We start from the raw sequence: 20,565 nt of genomic DNA, 5'->3' as shown, positions 1-20,565 counted from the left end.
TGTAAAGATAGTAACTAAAAGTAACTATTAAATTATAATCTTAAATCATTATCCCTATTGATTGTTTTTGTTTTTTTATACTTTTATTTCGACCCTCAAACCGTTTTAGTTATATTAATTGTTTTTACATTTGTTTTTTTAATGCTATTGTTTCAATATGTAAGCCATGCATTAATTGTTTTTTTAATCAATTAATATCTCTACATAATATTTCTATATAATATTTAAACCATATTAGTCAGAAAAGAAGAAAATAAATAACTTGACCTTGCACTAGTATTATCAATTGTTTTTTTTTTTTATTAAAGTAAGTGATAATATATAATTTTAATTTAAGGACTATCAAGAAAGTATGGATTTGATATTTCTTAAAGGTAAAAGAGTAAGTAATTTCGATTCCACTGGTTTATCTTTTATCTAAAAAATAAACAATGTCTATATCGGCAGAAATTTATCCACAAAAGTATAATTATTCATTTATTCACAACATACTTTAAAAATACATCCGAAAGAGAAGTATTTTCGGTTTTACAGCTTAAAAGGTTGATGATCTTTATATATATATATATATATATATATATATATATATATATATATATATATATATATATATATATATATATATATATATATATATATATATATATATATATATATATATTACCCCTAAACTTTTTTTTTGACCACCGGTTATATTGCAACAGAAAATATAGAGTGTTAGATAAATACTTAGGGTATCCACAATACATTGAACTTCATAGAGTTTAATGAACTACCACATCATTTTTCTATATTCTATATACAACTCTATTATTATTTTTCTACAATGCATTGAATTTTATAAAGTTCAATAGAAAGTTTTCAAAGCTAATACATAGTTTGTCTTTAAGATTAGAAGACTTTCATTTTTCACATTGAGGAGTTCAATGACCAAATTCATTGAATGTCAATGTGACATCTCATTATGATAGCGTTTTATCCATTCTTTGACAACTAAATGTGTCATCTCATTCTACTCTTCCACTGAATTCAACATTGTGGATGCTTTTAGAATGAGTATTAGAGGTTTGTTTTCTATTTAAGAGTAGAGGGCAAGTGTTCTTTTCTCGTTCAGAATAAAGGAACCATTCAACCCAAAAACATGGTCGTTTAATTAAGATTTGAAAACCGCATCCATATTCATTTCAAACCAAAATAAAAAGGAAATTGGAAATGGGAAATAAAAGACATAGATAAACTTTCTACCGACACACTAAGGTCATCACCAATGAGAGTTCAATGGAGAGTTTAATATCATTAAACTCAAAATCTCCATTGTTGGAAATGACTAGGATTCAATGGCATAGAGAGTTCAATCCCCATTGAACTCTATATTCTCTCTCTTCACACATACACACACACACACACACACACACACATATATATATATATATATATATATATATATTAAATTTTTAATTAATGTTAATGTTAATTGTAGTTTTTAATTTTTAATTTCATGATAATTAACTTTTTAAAAAATAACAATAAATAAAAAGAAAATGATAAATGATGTGACAATCCATTAAATTGTATAGAGTTTAATGGAGTGTAGAGTTTAATGGATAAATTTGTATAGTGAGTGGAATATATATGTGTCAATCCATTGAACTCATATGAGTTATATGCATAGGAGATGGTTTAAGAGAAGAAAAAGATATTGTTTCAGTAGGAGATAACCACAGAAGCAGAAGTAGCAGAAAGGTCGACAATAAAAGCAGAAGAATTCTTGCTTAGAGGCATGGTTCCAAAAGAAGCAGAAGGGTCGACAATGAGGTATTTAAAGCTATTGAGGAACAGAACCCAACAACGAGAAAAGGTAAATTATAAAAACAAGATAATGGAGGCGTTTTCTGCGTAAAGAGAAGGTAAATTATCAAAAACAGAACCCAACAACGAGTTGTTTAAAGCTATTGAGGAACAGAGATGGCATGACCTAGAATCCATGATAAGAAAAGACAATAACGTGATCGCAGAGGCAAGAAACAGCGATGGCAACACTGTACTTCATATAATGGTTGGGATAGGTTTCAATTATTTTGTCAATGAGATGTTATCACTAATCAAAGATGCAAAATTATTACTTGAAATGAAAAATCAAGATGGTAGCACAGCCCTTCACATTGCTGCAATCGTTGGCAATAAACCTGCAGCAGAGCTCTTACTTAAGAAAAACAGAGATTTGTTGGAAACAAAAGACAATAAAAAGGAAACACCTTTTCATAAAGCTTTTGAAAATATGCATCTTTCTACTATTGAATGCTTGTTGAAAGCAGCCAATGATGATGGGAAAACCAAGGGAACGCCTATCAATGTAGATAGAAGAAAAGACGTCAACCTTCTTGTTAATGCCATTTCTGCAAAGAAGTATGGTGAGTAGCCAAAATAAATTACATAAATACAATGATCATAAGACTTGCTGATTTGAACATACATGCCTGCAGATTTAGCAAAGGAGTTAGTCAAAAACAATCTTGAATTTGCTGTAGAAGACGATGATGTACTGATGGCAATATCTAAGACCTTTCCAAATGGGCTAAACTTTTGGGAAACATTCATATATCCAAGTAAGATTTTGATATCCCGGAGATATGTAGATAATTTAATTTGTTATTCGTTTCTAAGTTTCCCTTTCCTCCTAAGGATGCATGATTAAATATGGGTTTTTCTCTTTCAGGTCCAAACCATCACTTTAATAGCATAATCACGAGAGCTAAGCACTTGTTTTATTCATTAGAATGTCTCTACAGAATCATACGGGATACGCTTAACAATAATAAAAATATAGCGTCCCTCATGAAAAGTGAGCTTTAGATCAACGCTTATATATATATATATATATATATATATATATATGGGAAAAGTGAATATACCCTTAAGGGTATATAAGCTTAGGTACCCAAACTCACCATAATAAATCATTTTTTATCATATATACACTATAATTGTCCAATGTTCTTGTCACACCCCAAAACCAAAAATGGCGGAAACGTTCTGGGGTGGATGACGTCATGTCAAGTATCACAACATATGCAGTATAGTAATCAAAGTACAACAACCATTGCATTAATAGTAATAGTCTTACATGGTTTACATTACATTACATCATCAAAGTAATACAAGTAATAATATAGGTGCAGCTTGGTACTAAACTGTCTTCACCAAAAGCTCCTAGGATGTACCTGTCTATTGCTGACCTGAGAATACAAGTTATTTGAAAAGCGAGTATCAGCATTTTTACAAATGCTGATGAGTTCATAAGTATTTAGTGTCATTTTATCCAAATAACTTTATATAAGTAATAGTTTTAAAGTATATAGTGAATTAGAGTCCTTTCCAGAAAATCCTATATTTTCTAATTAAAAGTAGTCTTCTACCAAGACTGGACAGAGTTATGTGGTAAAAAGTAATTTTTCCTTAACACTATCATTATCAAAATGTGATATAGATTTTGAAAGAAAGTAAGAGAATATCAGGGAAAATAACATATGCCTCAGTAGTGAAGACTGTTGACTAAGGCAAAAGAATTCAAAGACTCCAGGGGAGTATCGAATGAACGACACACCTGACTCAGTCTAAATAGAGGAGACACAGACCCCAAACAGTATCAAATGAAAGATACGTCTAGCAAGGTCTAAAAACAGTGAACACAGACCCCAGACAATATCAAATGAATGATACATCTAGCAAGGTCCAAATACAGTAAACACAGACCCCAGACAGTATCAAATGAATGATACGTCTAGCAAGGTCTAAATACAGTGAATACAGCGTTAAAAACCCATTACCTTAAGGCCATGAATTATAAGGTAACCCCGAGATACCCGCAACCATACTAATAGACACTAGAGAACTTGACGCCCTGAGAGCGTCGGTAATAATGTGACATATGTCACCCTTTAGGGCTTGGTAGGTCGGGGACTGTAGCTAGCAGTCAAGGTGCGGGGGTGTCAATCCCGTATAGATCTATACACATAATGCCCGCTCTCCCTACAAGAGACTCTGGTTACTATCCTGACAACGGAGAAGGCCGTGTACTGAAGATGTATCTCGTGTAGTGCGATCTAATGTAAAATATTGGACTAATGATAGAGGCTCACAAATGAACTGACTGATGTAAACCTATAAGTCTATGCTTGTATACATAATGTATAACTAATGATCAAACGACCTTCGGACGGGTATTCGATCCCACCAGACCACATCTCAACGAAGAAAAGGAAATAGGGCGAACTAGCCTTCCTAAGTCCTTTAAACATTATTTATATAACTATACAAGCATAGGCATACATTTAACTAAGTTTTAGTGTTTAACAAAGTAGGAGTGTTTCACAAAGTATAAGAGTTGACGAATAGGAGCGTATCGTGAAGTACAAGAGTATCATCAAGTATAAGTGTATCGTGAAGTATAAGCCTATCGTGAAGTATAAGCGTATCGTGAAGTATAAGCATATCGTGAAGTATAAGTGTATCGTGAAGTATAAGTGAATCGTGAAGTATAAGTGTATCGTGAAGTATAAGCGTATTGTGAAGTATAAGCGTATCGTGAAGTATAAGCGTATCGTGAAGTATAAGTGAATCGTGAAGTATAAGCGTATCGTGAAGTATAAGCGTATCGTGAAGTATAAGCGTATCGTGAAGTATAAGCGTATCGTGAAGTATAAGCGTAGAAGTAAAAGCGTATCCTGAAGTATAAGTAAATCATGAAGTAAAAGCGTGTCGTGAAGTATAAGCGTTAACAAAGTAGTAGCATTTAACAAAGTAGGACTATAAAAACATGGAAGAAAACTTTGATGAAATCTGTGGAAAACCTTTATACTTTGACAAAATCATTCATAAACAAGTTTTGAATATAACCTTGATTAAATAGAGAAAACCTTTATTTCAAATATTGTTGTACCAGAGTTTGAAATAAAACATACAGCACGAGAGGCAATTTGAGAAAAGCTTTGATCACATAAAGCCGTTTTAGAAAACCATTTCTAGTATCATACTTGGTAAAATAGTTGATACTGTAATGAATCCTTGTGCATGCGGGTTATCAATCACATGTGTTTGATATGATAACTTGCATGTTTAACTTGTATTCCCCTCATAAAAGCATGTAAAAACATTTAAAAGGTTAATTCAGGGGTATGAACTCACCTGATGTAAGTGGATCCGACGAAGGTGTCGGTTGGGTGCTCGGTGTCAAGTAAGGACTTGGACACACTTAGTGACCTATTAACATATGATAACATATGTTTACAAACAATTAGTACATATAATACCAATTAAACAAGTATACGCATCCTAAAGAGCGGAAAACACTTTGATTACGTGTTTGGAGTGTCCCGGGTAACATCTAAGGGTGTGTATGGCTTAGATAGGGAGTTTACTCTTCAAGAGTAAACTCTATATAGAGATCACGGCCTTGGGACTAACTCCCCATGAGTTTACGGCCGTAAACTCATGGTGAGGGTATTCTAGGATGCCTAAATGTCTCATATCATTTGTAGATTTATGTTAGGTCCAAATATAATGCACATGAGTGGATTTAAGGCATCTAAATGGACCAAATAGGAGTTTACGGCCCTCAACAAGGAGTTTACGGCCGTACGCTCCTATGTACATATTCCTTTGGTGTTTTAAGGGCTTAAATGATAGAGAATAAAATCCTATGCATTTTTCTAAGTCAAACGGGGAGTTTAGGGCACCATTTGGGCATTTTCTAGGAGTTTACGGCCCATGGAACTTTCCTAGGGGGGTTTACGGCCGTAAACTCCCATGTCCTTGGATTTATTGAAGTTTAATGCCTTTACATCAATGGGATTGCTTCTAGACATTTTTCTAAGGCCATAGGAAGTGTTTGTGGGCATTTCTAACACATAAAATTGAGTTTACTCCCCATGAAGAGGAGTTTACGGCCCAAGAATGTTCTTGGGCAGTAAACTCATGTTTACTCTCCAAAAACTCATTTCAAGGTCTTCTAGGTCCGAGTGTGTAAGCCTACAAGTCATATCTAAGCCTTAGGGGCAATTTGGAGGGGTTTTGGGGCTTAAAAACCCCATTTAGAGGTGTTCACGGTCCAAGAGAGTTCTTGGGCCGTAAACACATGTATTGGCCCCTAATTCATGTTTTAAACACGAATTTGCATGTTAGTTAAGCTATACAACAAGTTAGGATAGATTACTTACTCGTTTGGTGCTCGAAACGGATGATTTTTGGCTCGAAATTAAGTTGTAGAGAGAAAGTGTAGAGAGAGGGTTGGAAAAGGTGGAAATGGAGTTTACTCTCCCTTATATAGGGGCTTGAGTTGGGGCTCAGTGAAAATCTACCCGATACTATTGTTAAACGGGGCTTTTGGTCACACCCGATTTAGTGGTCATATTTTGATTTGGTTAAAACTAAAATTTTTCAAAGGAAAAATTTGGGGTGTTTCTATTTTATTTCAACCCTTACCAAGTCATTATAAAAGTCCCACATTAAATAACCAGCCCAAAAGTTAACGGACAGTTAAATAAAACGAGGCTTATTAATGGGAAAATGGGTTAAAGATGACGGAATAAATTTCGGGTTGTCACATCATCCCCCCGTTAGAGGGAATTTCGTCATGAAATTCAGGTTTAGGCAAGGAAGTAGGTATGAATGACCGAGTAAGGAAGGAGGGTACTTCCTGTTCTATTTGCCTTGCACTCCCAAGTGATCTCTGGCCTGTGTCTGTCATTCCAACAAATATTCACCTATGGGATGCGGATTCTGTCTCGTGTAGTTAGCGATTTCCTACAGGTATGTCTATGAAGTTAGGATTCTTAGTGGTTTCTATCAAGATGTGTGGGATAAAAAGAGTGACATCGGGCAAGTACTTATCAAGTCTAAGAAGTGGATCGATCTAGGATGAAGCTTGTGGAATATCCGAAAGTAGTAGTGGTCTGATGAGGGTTGGACCAATCTCCGTAAAGGATCTCGGATGGTCCAAAGCTCTCAGAAAAGTGGAGCTTTTCAGTACTTTAGAACATAGTGTACTTCTATGGCAAGATCATCACTGGTGTGATCGCCATTCCGAAGTGCCTAACGTTCTCTCTCATACTGGAAGTGTAGTCCTTCAGGTTGTATCTAGATCATCGAATGGATTGCGTGTCTACAGGTACTTGTTTGTTGTAGAGTGTCTATCTCAATCTTGTGCAAAATGAACCTGCACTTCTAATTCTTGAGATATTTCCAATGGAAACCCTCAGGGTCGGGGAGATAGGGTTTCACCAGACGAGTGTTGGACTATTTCGGGAGGTGGTTCTACTATTTCTGCGCGAGATAGTATTCGTGGAACACCTAGTAGTCCAATGAATCTCTAAAACGTTGGTTTATCTCAGTGCGGAAAGCGATTGCTCTTGTATAACCCATCGACTAACACCTAGACTGGTGTCAAGTCTATAATCTCTTCGGGATCTAGGTTATAAGGCTTAACGGAACTACCTTCGCACTTTGGTCAAGTATTCTTGGCTGCGAAGCTTATCCTGTGGTTCTCGATATTCTAGTGTTTGCTTCGGAGAATGCAGTCTATCGCCTACAAGGCGGCGGTGACTTCCTCCATGCGAAGGGCAGAGGATCCTAGGCACTACTCGTCTGTAACGGGGTGGACGAAGTGTCTGAGTAGTGCGAACACCTTCTGCAACTACTCTTTCGAAGGTTCTGAGTTTTCTCAATCTAGGTCAAATCTAGTGAGTATAGGTTCCCATCATTCGGAACTTTAACCTCTTCAGCCACTCTTCTTAGGGTTTAACCTATCTCAGTTTCTGGATTTCCATGATATCCGCTGAGCTGCTTAATTTGTGGGATTAAGCATGAATGGATGGTCGTAGTCAATGTCCTTGACTCTTACAACTCATATTTCTTTTCAACTGAGGGTGTTAGCTACTATGTTGGCTTAACAGGGATGACAAAAAACTTCGAATTTATGGTCATTATAGTAGCTCAACCCGCAGGGGTTCTCTTGACTCTAGTTCCTATGGAACAGGATGAAGGGTCTTACTATGAGGTTCGTGGTAGGGCTCATACTCGGTTATAGTGGCCAGTCTCATGAGTTCTATCCTCTCCACTCACGAACCAGATTGTGAGGTGCGAAGGGTCTTTCTTCGGGTGGTTATCGTCTTCTGGAATACCTGTAGTGTCTTTCGCTTCGGTTTCTATCTGTCTAAGAAGGGTTGGTTAACAGTGCGCGGTACTCTTCTCCCGGGGTACTTCGGGAGGTTTGAAATAAGAGTAACGACTGACGGATCGCATTAGTCTTTATTATTTTTATTTTGTTTAGGTTCGGAAGAACCTTTGTTTGCCGAAATGGCTATGGAGAAAGTTCTTTTTACACAACACTAGGTAGTTACACATGGTTGCATGAAGTCGAACCATGATTGATAGAGGTGTCGAAGTTGGCATACTTCGACAGGATATAGAATGAGGGTCAATAGATTCATGTGCCGAACGGGCACACAAGTTCTAGGCTTCACGGGTTTCGTGCCGTGTATCACTATCGTGGATACTTGGACCGATAGAGTCGACGCGGAACTATAGAGGGTCCTGAGTAGTTCTGAATAAAGTACCTTTTCATGAATGGATTCTCACGAGGCATTTCTATAATCGCCTCACATATACTAGTCATGTATAATTAAGGTGGGGAGGACCGTTGACTGAGCGACTCCATCTTAAATCCACAACCAAATGAGGAACAGGAAATGAGGCGGCCTTCACTCACTCTAGGTCTATCCATCTCAATTATACATGGCCGTAACGTATATATATTTAGCCATTATAGTTTTACCTGATGAAATTTTAAATCTTATAACAGTGCTGCGACTTTCGCCTTAACAGGAAAGTATTTACATTTAGAATTAGCTTTTTAATGTTTTCGATTAGTTAGCTGAGATTGAGAGACGTACCAAAAATCTACCAGGTTCCTTGCTGCTTCTCCCTAAGCATTAGAGTCAGACTCCTCCTGATTCTTTTTTGTTTCCTTCAGTTTGGATAGTTCTTCTTGAAGTGTCCATCCTTACCACATAGGCGATAAACTGGGTTGTCTGCCACATTGGTGGTTGATGCAATAAACTCAACCAGGATTCTACAGACGCGGGCAGTATGGCCTTTCATATTGCACCTAGCACAAAAGAGTTTCTCGACAGCTATCACGATGGAGGTAAATGTACTTGCTATAGCGGAGAAGGTTTCCTAGGTATGGTCTTCTTGAAGTCGGGATGGAAGGGCTGGCAGGGGTATTGACGGCCTCAGCTCGTTGCCCTTCGGAAGGACCTTGAGCTGAGGTACTTCCCTCCCCGTTTTGGAACCTTCTCTTTAGTAAAGTCGACTGAGGTCCTTGGGTGGTTGGGTATGCGGGTTAGGGTTGCTGCTGTCTGTGGCTGGGATCGGAATTCCCAATAGGGCTCTTGCTAACATTGGCGTTGTTAGCATTCAGCTGAGCCCTGAAAGCTGCAACAGCCGCCGAGACTGCAGCCTGGAACGTAGCTTCATCGAGTAGGAGAGTAGGTTTCTTGCTAGTGGATTGGTTACGCTTGCTCGGAGGCATGGTTTTTCCCTACACGGAAAGGAACACAAGCTGATGAGAGACGATGGTTAACCCTGGACGTATCAATCCTTACTATGTTAGGCGTAAATTTTTCCCGTGCCTCGGATATTGGTTGTCTGGGTGTCGACCTACATCCCTATGATGTAGTCCTAGTGTACAAGGTAGGAGTGTGAGTATCGGGAAAATCCATAAGATGGAAGTCGTTCCTACTAAGTTACCTTTATACTGGGAAAGGTTCACTCTCCGGCTTGGAAAGATCTGACAACAGTTCGGAATGAAGACCGCGAGATAAAAGGCTCAAGAAAACTTATGGCTAAACGTCCTCAATAGAGGTGCTGGGATCCGCTCTAATCGTGTTACTGGCATCGGGAAATGGCGATTTACCTAACACATAGTGTGAGTAGTGTAACCACTAACTCACTAAATTGTATTATTTTATGGGTGTATTAGCGTGACGAACACGAGGAAAAGACACTTCTCGGGTTCCATGTACTGGCTCCCTCTGTCTACCTCGTATTTTTGACTGGGACCGGCGTTGGTTTCCTTCGGGTAGTTACCTAGGGTTCTCTCCTCGTATGGACATATTGAATCTCTACTTCGCCCTCCTTCTGATTCCGACTCTGAGTGTCATCGCTTCAGGATGGATGACTGGGAATCTCGGAAGTTTAGGCAAATTTCTCACCGACGTCCCTACAAGATATAGGCACTTGGTGATTTCAACAGTCTCGTCTTGGTTCATTTATTTCCTAACTGGAAATCCTCTCAATGAACCTCTTCTGGGTCTGAATCAATCCTTCTGCCGAGTACTGAAGTGGATAGGGTTTTCTACAGGGTTCGTGCGAGAATGGAAATGTGTAAAGAATCTTAAGAGATTATTAACATTTCACTGGGTGATCCATATCGAGTCCTGCTACGATTACACAGGGTATACAAATCATATATAGCTTAAATCCGATAGGCTTTCGAATATGTGATGCTACTTTATATCCACATCCAAACAAGGAAAAGGAAGTAGAGCGAAACCACACATTCTTAGCCTATGGGATCCTTATTATATATAACCTTGGGAGTATACTCTCCGTAATTTTAGGTATATCAATAAGGATCTTTTTAGTTTTTCACACAAGGTTATCTATGGATCCTAAAATACCCCTACGGTATTTGAATTTCTTGTTTGTTTCTTATCTTCTGAATATGATTCTGGGATTAGTGTGAGTCTTTTAGTATTCCAAAATACTCCTATAGTATTTTAAACTTTATGTTTGGCTCTAGCATTCCTAGTTAGTAAGTTTCAGACCTGTTGCAACACCACTATCATTCCCAAGCACACGTTCATTGCATCTCGAATAAATGTAGTTGATCAGGTTACATTTATTCCAACTTACGATTACATAACTGCCCAGGTTTGACGGTAATGCTCAACATCCGAAGACTTTTATTCTTGTTCTTCTTGTGATATTTTTGTTCGAGTGTTTAGATTCTGAATGTTCTTATACTTTGGTAAAATATTGTTATATTTTAAAGTATAATTCTTGGTCAGAGTGTTTTATCCCTATGTATTTATAGGCTGTATATCTTTTATGAATTGATATACTTAGCTCACAATAAACAATGATCTGATACCAATCTATCTCACCCCAAAACCAGAACGGCGGAAACGTTCTGGGGTGGATGACGTCATGTCAAGTATCATAACATATGCAATATAGTAATCAAAGTACAACAACCATTTCATTAATAGTAATAGCTTTACATGGTTTACATTACATTACATCATCAAAGTAATACAAGTAATAATATAGGTGCAGCTTGGTACTAAACTGTCTTCACCAAAAGCTCCTAGGATGTACCTGTCTATTGCTGACCTGAGAATACAAGTTATTTGAAAAGCGAGTATCAACATTTTTACAAATGTTGGTGAGTTCATAAGTATTTAGTGTCATTTTATCCAAATAACTTTATATAAGTAGTAGTTTTAAAGTATATAGTGAATTAGAGTCCTTTCCAGAAAATCCTATATTTTCTAATTAAAAGCAGTATTCTACCAAGACTGGACAAAGTTATGTGGTAAAAAGTAATTTTTCCTTAACATTATCATTATCAAAATGTGATATAGATTTTGAAAGAAAGTAGGAGAATATCAGGGAAAATAACATATGCCTTAGTAGTGATGACTGCTGACTAAGGCAAAAGAATTCATAGACTCTAGGGGAGTATCGAATGAACGACACACCTGACTCAGTCTAACTAGAGGAGACACAGACCCCAGACAATATCAAATGAAAGATACGTCTAGCAAGGTCTAAAAACAATGAACACAGACCCCAGATAGTATCAAATGAATGATACGTCTAGCAAGGTCTAAATACAATGAACACAGACCCCAGACAGTATCAAATGAATGATACGTCTAGCAATGTCTAAATACAGTGTTAAAAACCCGTTACCTTAAGGCCATGAATTATAAGGTAACCCCGCGATACTCGCAACCATACTAATAGAAACTAGAGAACTTGACGTCGTGCAAGCATCGGTAATAATGTGACATATGTCACCCTTTTGGGCTTGGTAGGCCGGGGACTGTAGCTAGCAGTCAGGGTGCGGGGGTGTCAATCCCGTATAGATCTATACACATAATGCCCGCTCTCCCTACAAGAGACTCTGGTTACTATCCTGACAAAGGAGAAGGCCGTGTACTGAAGATGTATCTCGTGTAGTGAGATCTGATGTAAAATACTGGACTAATGATAGAGGCTCACAACTGAACTGACCGATGTAAACCTATATGTCTATGCTTGTATACATAATGTATAACTAATGATCAAACGACCTTCGGACGGGTATTCGATCCCACCAGACCACATCTCAACGAAGAAAAGGAAATAGGGCGAACTAGCCTTCCTAAGTTCTTTAAACATTATTTATATAACTATACAAGCATAAGCATACATTTAACTAAGTTTAAGTGTTGAACGAAGTAGGAGTGTTTCACAAAGTATAAGAGTTAACGAATAGGGGCGTATCGTGAAGTAGAAGCGTATCATCAAGTATAAGTGTATCGTGAAGTATAAGCGTATCGTGAAGTATAAGCGTATCGTGAAGTATAAGCATATCGTGAAGTATAAGTGAATCGTGAAGTATAAGTGAATCGTGAATTATAAGTGTATCATGAAGTATAAGTGTATCGTGAAGTATAAGCGTATCGTGAAGTATAAGCGTATCGTGAAGTATAAGCGTATCGTGAAGTATAAGTGAATCGTGAAGTTTAAGTGTATCGTGAAGTATAAGTGTATCGTGAAGTATAAGTGTATCGTGAAGTATAAGTGAATCATGAAGTATAAGTGTATCGTGAAGTATAAGCGAATCGCGAAGTATAAGCGTATCGTGAAGTATAAGTGAATCGTGAAGTAAAAGCGTATCGTGAAGTATAAGTGAATCGTGAAGTAAAAGCGTATCGTGAAGTATAAGCATTAACAAAGTAGTAGCATTTAACAAAGTAGGAGTATAAAAACATGGAAGAAAACTTTAATTGATGAAATCTGTGGAAAACCTTTATACTTTGAGAAAATCATTCATAAACAAGTTCTGAATATAACCTTGATTAAATAGTGAAAACCTTTATTTAAAATACTGCTGTAACAGAGTTTGAAATAAAACATACAACACGAGAGGCAATTTGAGAAAAGCTTTGATCACATAAAGCCGTTTTAGAAAACCATTTCTAGTATCATACTTGCTAAAACAGTTGGCAGTGTAATGAATCCTTGTGCATGCGGGTTATCAATCACATGTGATTGATATGATAACTGCCATGTTTAACTTGTACTCCCCCCCCCCCCCATAAAAGCATGTAAAAACATTTAAAAGGTTAATTCAGGGGTATGAACTCACCTGATGTAAGTGGATCCGACGAAGGTGTCGGTTGGGTGCTCGGTGTCAAGTAAGGACTTGGACACACTTAGTGACCTATTAACATATGATAACATATGTTTACATACAATTAGTACATATAATACCAATTAAACAAGTATGCGCATCCTAAAGAGCGGAAAACACTTTGATTAAGTGTTTGGAGTGTCCCGGGTAACATCTAAGGGTGTGTATGGCTTAGATAGGGAGTTTACTCTTCAAGAGTAAACTCTATATAGAGATCACGGCCTTGGGACTAACTCCCCATGAGTTTACGGCCGTAAACTCATGGTGAGGGTATTCTAGGATGCCTAAATGTCTCATATCATTTGTAGATTTATGGTAGGTCCAAATATAATGCACATGAGTGGATTTAAGGCATCTAAATGGACCAAATAGGAGTTTACGGCCCTCAACAAGGAGTTTATGGCCGTACGCTCCTATGTACATATTCCTTTGGTGTTTTAAGGGCTTAAATGATAGAGAATAAAATCCTATGCATTTTTCTAAGTCAAACGGGGAGTTTAGGGCACCATTTGGGCATTTTCTAGGAGTTTACGACCCATGGAACTTTCCTAGGGGGGTTTACGGCCGTAAACTCCCATGTCCTTGGATTTATTGAAGTTTAATGCCTTTACATCAATGGGATTGCTTCTAGACATTTTTCTAAGGCCATAGGAAGTGTTTGTGGGCATTTCTAACACATAAAATTGAGTTTACTCCCCATGAAGAGGAGTTTACGGCCCAAGAATGTTCTTGGGCAGTAAACTCATGTTTACTCTCCAAAAACTCATTTCAAGGTCTTCTAGGTCCGAGTGTGTAAGCCTACAAGTCATATCTAAGCCTTAGGGGCAATTTGGAGGGGTTTTGGGGCTTAAAAACCCCATTTAGAGGTGTTCACGGTCCAAGAGAGTTCTTGGGCCGTAAACACATGTATTGGCCCCTAATTCATGTTTTAAACACGAATTTGCATGTTAGTTAAGCTATACAACAAGTTAGGGTAGATTACTTACTCGTTTGGTGCTCGAAACGGATGATTTTTGGCTCGAAATTAAGTTGTAGAGAGAAAGTGTAGAGAGAGGGTTGGAAAAGGTGGAAATGGAGTTTACTCTCCCTTATATAGGGGCTTGAGTTGGGGCTCAGTGAAAATCTACCCGATACTATTGTTAAACGGGGCTTTTGGTCACACCCGATTTAGTGGTCGTATTTTGATTTGGTTAAAACTAAAATTTTTCAAAGGAAAAATTTGGGGTGTTTATATTTTATTTCAACCCTTACCAAGTCATTATAAAAGTCCCACATTAAATAACCAGCCCAAAAGTTAACGGACAGTTAAATAAAACGAGACTTATTAACAGAAAAAAGGGGTTAAAGATGACGGAATAAATTTCGGGTTGTCACAGTTCTTATAATCAACTTCTAAGTTGATTTACTTCCAAGATTATTATAAATTTCACATTTATCTTCCTCTCATATAATTTTCATTTTCAACTATAGTATATATATAGCTTAGTAGGTGTTCGGCAAAAAAAAATATGATGTAAGTGGAAGATACTAGTGAAATTTCGAAAATCTTGCAAATATAAAGTTAAGGGTTGATGTTTAAGAATATTATAATTAATATATCAAACAAAATTATAACGTATTATGATGGGTTTGGGTATGTAACTTATATACCCTTAAGGGTATATTCACTCTCTCTCTCTCTCTCTCTCTCTCTCTATATATATATATATATATATATATATATATATATATATATATATATATATATATATATATATATATATATATATATATATATATATATATATATATATATATATATATATATATATATATATAGGGAAAAGTGAATATACCCTTAAGGGTATATAAGCTTAGGTACCCAAACTCACTATACTTTACCGGTTTGTATCATATATATACATTGTAATTGTCCAATGTTCTTATAATTGAACTTCTAACTTGATTACTTTCAAGATTTTTATCAATTTCACATTTATATTCCTCTTACATAATTTTCATTTTCAACTATAATATATATAGCCTAGTAGGTGTTCGGCAAAAAGATGTGATGTAAGAGGAAGATAATAATGAAATTTTGAAAATTTTGAAAGGAAATCAAGTCAAGGGTTGAAGTTTAAAAACGTTATAATGAATATATTAAACAAAATGACGTATTATAATGAGTTTGGGTACCTAAGCTTATATACCCTTAAGGGTATATTCAATTTTCCCATATATATATATATATATATATATATATATATATATATATATATATATATATATATATATATATATATATATATATATATATATATATATATATATATATATATATATATATATATATATATATACCACTTGATAATTAATTATATATTTGAACTCAGAAAGTATATGGATCGTATTTCTCTAATAAAAATTTCTGCTTTTGCAGTTCCATTAGGGGTACTATTATGGATCTTCAACTTCATTTGCATCCTGAAAACAATGGTTTATTTACCATTCGTTATGGTTTATTTTTGCTTGTGGGAGTTTTCAAAAACACTAAGTAAGAGGATATGAAGTTGATTGAGATATAATTTAGGCAATAAATTCGATATGTTTTAAATAATTATTTTTTAACTTGCTGCAGTTTCACGCATTGAGAATATCGAGAAGAAAAACAAGGAACCCCAAGAAGCAAAAGAAGTTCTAATAATGGTATGTAAAGAAATACAAAACAAGAAGTTGGAGTCCCGTGATGCTTATTCTCGCTATTACACCAAACCATTTCTGGAAGCCGCACGTCAAAACGCTTATCAGGTTGTTGATGAGATTTTAAAGAGATGTCCTGAAGCAATTCGGTATACAGATAAAAGCGGGTATGACATCATACAGTTATCTGTAATACACCGTTCAGAAAAGATCTATGAGCTTATCTATGAACTTGGGAGAGCTAGTAATGTCTACAAAATGATGGAAGATTCTTCTAAGAACAATCTGTTACACTTGGTGGGAAGATTAGCTCCTTGGCATAAACTAAAGCTGCGCACTGGTGCAACATTACAACTACAAAGAGAGCTTCAATGGCGTGAGGTAGGTTATCCTTAAATAATGAATTCTAGCTAGCTAGGGAATTATATTGTCTTTGTTGTTAATTTAGTGGGAATATATATAAATGAACGAGGTGAATTAATTCCATAGGAAGTGAAGAAGATGGTATCTCCGGCATACCATACTAAAGAAAACATTTTTAATGAGACACCGGATATGGTATTCACAAACGAACACAAAAACTTGGTGTTGGAAGCAGAAACGTGCATGAAAACCATAGCAGAATCATGCAGCATTACTGCAGGGCTGATTACCACAATTGTATTTGCGGCAGCAATTACAGTACCAGGTGGAAACCATCAAGATGATGGCTTCCCTCTGTTTGCAGGACAGATTCCCTTCACGATCTTTGGTATATCGGTTGCAATCTCACTATTTGCATCGACTACAGCATTACTAATGTTCCAGTCCATCCTCACTGGCCGTTTTTTTGAGGAAGATTTTCTAGACAGTTTGCCAACACGATTGATTTTTGGTCTTTGCTCCTTAATGATATCAACAACTGCCATGATCGTGGCCTTCAGCACGACCTTGTTCCTTGTATTTTGTCATAAAAAGCTATGGATGCTTGCTCCGATAGGTGTATTAGCCTTCCTCCCGATTTCATCTTTTCTCATTGTTCAAATCCAACTGACGGTAGATCTATTGTGGTCAACATATAGGCAGATCGGGTATATCTTTGAAAAGTATAACCTTGGAAACAGCATTACATATAATCCAAATGACGTCAGTCTGTTTTTCAAACAGTGATAATAAGTGCACATCTCGGAATCACGTATTTTACTGCATTTTCTACAAAGATATGTTGGGTAAAACAATCATAATTTGTTAATTTCTGATGTCGTTGAGAGAACAAGAACTACATTCTCGTTTGATATAAGTATTGTCACATATTGAGTTTCCTATGTTATTTTGAGAACACGTACCTCTTGAATTTGTTGTGATGACTATTTATAATTATTATTTTTTCTTTTTTCATGTGCTTCTATATACAAAGGATATTTGAGCAACCATGTGTGAACATTTTCTTTTTCCATTCGGTATATGTCTAGTTAAATCATTACCTTTTACATTCAATATATATCTAATTGTATCATTTAAGACGCTCACTACAAAAAAACTAACTTTTAGCAGCGACAAATATCGTCGCAATTGGTCATATCTGTCGTCGCTAAGAGTATTAGCGATGACATGTCGTCACTAAAGTGACGCCGTAATTGGCTCGTAGCTAATAGCCCGTTGTCGTCTCTAATACTGTCGTCTTTAATACATGTCATCCCTAATACACTCCTGTCATCTCTAATAGTGTCGCCTCTATTAATATTCCGGCAAACGGTAGGAGTTTTTCCGGCAATACTCGCCGGAGGTCCTTGTCGTCGCAATTGATACTAGTCATCTCTAAAGGCGTCCTTGCTAATGTTTTTATTTATTTATTATTATTTTTTTGAGAAAAAACTTATTTTTTATAATATTAATTTATATATATTATAAAATGCAGTTTTGATAAAAATGCATAAATAAATACATACCACATTATATAAAAACATCAAACATACCATATTCCATAAACTATTTTCCAAACAAACATCAAACATATCATATCTAATAAATCTCAAACAAACATCTAATGTATATCATACATAAACTAGTTTTCAAATCCAAAATAACATCCTCCATATCATAAAACAAGAATTACTAGTTGTCTTCGTCTTCCCCACCGTCCTCCTCGTCGTTGTTTTCCTCGTTGATTTGGTTTTTAAACGAGCAAATAATGTCTCCAATGGCCGCACAAATGCCGGTTTTTGAAGAAAAGCATTCATATCAACATCCTACAATTAAGTCACAAACAAATTAAGTCATGAACAATTCAACAAACTATTAAACCATCAAAGCACCAAATCAATTAAGTCTTTAACAATTTAACAAACTACCGAGCTATAAAAAATTACTACAAATACATTAAGTTCTTAAAAAATATAATTACGATGCTTGTCATGACTGCGACTGCCATTAGGATGGAGCACTTGTACCCACAGCTGAAGAAGCTTTAGGCCCAATGCCTCTCACATACCCCCTTCGAGTACCCAATACCTTCTCAAATATTGCGATCCAATCAATGGTGTCTGGATCACCACCAGAGTCGGCTACGTGATGAGTCTGTAGAGCAACCTTAGGAACTAAGGTATTATGTATTTCACAAAGATTGTTAATATACGTTAAAACTAACAAAAAAATTCAACAATATACTTTCTTTTTAAGTAATAATAACTTACATATTGCTCTTCAACCAAACGATCAACAAATTCCCCAATTTATTTACATACGCACGATGAAATACTTCAAGTTTATTCAAATTCTATTTAACATTACAAAATATGTTATATTTGAATAAACATTAAAAAATATGTTATAACTGAATAAACATTATTGTAACTTACTTTCTTGAAACAAGCACTACCGTAGCTGCACGTCCCTCCAAGATTCTTCACTACTTGCTTCTTCCGGCATTCTTTGTTTCCAGCGGATCGTTTTTGATGTTTTTCTATTAAGAAATGGTTAATAGCAACATTCTAATGCTGCTGATCCATACCCCTAGGGGCTTGAGCCCTTGCTGCCTCCACATTCCCTGCAAAATCATCAAAACGGTTTTTTGCAATATTATGTGGCTTTTATACCGCGCACATATCCGATTGTTCAGTGATGCCCAATAAGTTGAAGCCATGGGATGATTTGTAATCGCGTCAAAATCAAACCATCTCTACAAAAAAATAGAGAAATTAAAAGTAAATCAAAATTAAAAAATATTAAATATATAACTTTATAAATAATTTACTGAAAGATACTGCAACATTCCAACCTTTTCGGCTTAAGAAACCTCTATCCATGTGTCTTTATCAAAACCGATGTCCCGCCACATATAGCTCCCAACCTCCCAAATGAAACATTCGTACCCCTCCCCAATCGGCATGTTAGTATTTACGTCAAATACTATCTTAAGAGGCCGTTCACCATTAGCTTTATAGAGTTTGTGCATTTTTTTATTTACCGCCATGCCTCTTCGTTTCGGAGGCACCACTGCATAAAAAATATTAGTCAGAATAATTTTTTATATACATACAATGTGAAATACAATGAATTAGAATAAATCTTAATTACCATCGTTTTGGTGATCACCAAAACCTCCACCGAACGAATGTGGTGGCTCATCACCACCGTCGCCTCCATGACCCATCACAGCAGCCATGAGATGGAACAATGCAATCCAAAAAAATGACATCCTGATAAATTATAACACAATATGAATATATATATATATATATATATATATATATATATATATATATATATATATATATATATATATATATATATATATATATAATTACAACAAATACAAACCTTATTTTACTAATTAAATGTAAAAAGATTTTTTTATCATTCTCGCCCCAGACACTTCAGTGTCTGTCGATACATCACTATCCTAATCAGAATCTTCCTCATCATAATCAATCTCGTAATCAGACACATTATTGATGATACCCGTCGGTGGGTCAACTTCAATATCATCTTCAACCGATTGAGAATTTTGAAAGTATTGATCAAAGTCAATTGAAAGAGTGAAATTAGAAGAAGCATTACTAAGAACGACGTAGGTTGAATCATTGTCGACATTTTCAATGGGATCATGATCAACATCATTCATCGTTATATCCCAAATTCTTCTATGATTAACATTTTCAACAACCTACCGTTGGGTGTCATTTTCATCACTTGGAGAAGGTTCTTGGATGTAAAATACTTGCTTGGCCTGCGTAGCAAATATGAGTTGATCTTCGGTGCTCAATTCCTGTTGTGGGTCGATACTGGTTAAATTATTATCAGATTTAACTCCTGCAGTATCGAACCACTTGCAACGAAAAAGTACGGTGGAATATTTATGAGAATAATGCAACTCGATAATC

At 35.9% G+C, this 20,565-nt stretch overlaps 1 protein-coding gene across 1 annotated transcript; it reads left to right on the top strand.

Annotated features, from left to right (window-relative positions):
• Nucleotides 1–1,780: 1,780 nt before the first annotated feature.
• Nucleotides 1,781–17,353, top strand: LOC111889280 (uncharacterized). The gene is made up of 5 exons (XM_023885416.1): nt 1,781–1,815; nt 1,903–2,411; nt 2,484–2,606; nt 16,143–16,585; nt 16,694–17,353. Exons 1-5 carry the CDS (start codon nt 1,781–1,783, stop codon nt 17,351–17,353), a joined length of 1,770 nt encoding a protein of 589 aa, XP_023741184.1.
• The last annotated feature ends 3,212 nt before the right edge of the window (nt 17,354–20,565 follow it).

The sequence above is a fragment of the Lactuca sativa genome, chromosome 7, assembly GCF_002870075.4.
Source record: "Lactuca sativa cultivar Salinas chromosome 7, Lsat_Salinas_v11, whole genome shotgun sequence".
NCBI lineage: Eukaryota > Viridiplantae > Streptophyta > Magnoliopsida > Asterales > Asteraceae > Lactuca > Lactuca sativa.
This window is presented reverse-complemented; position numbering and strand designations above follow the sequence as displayed.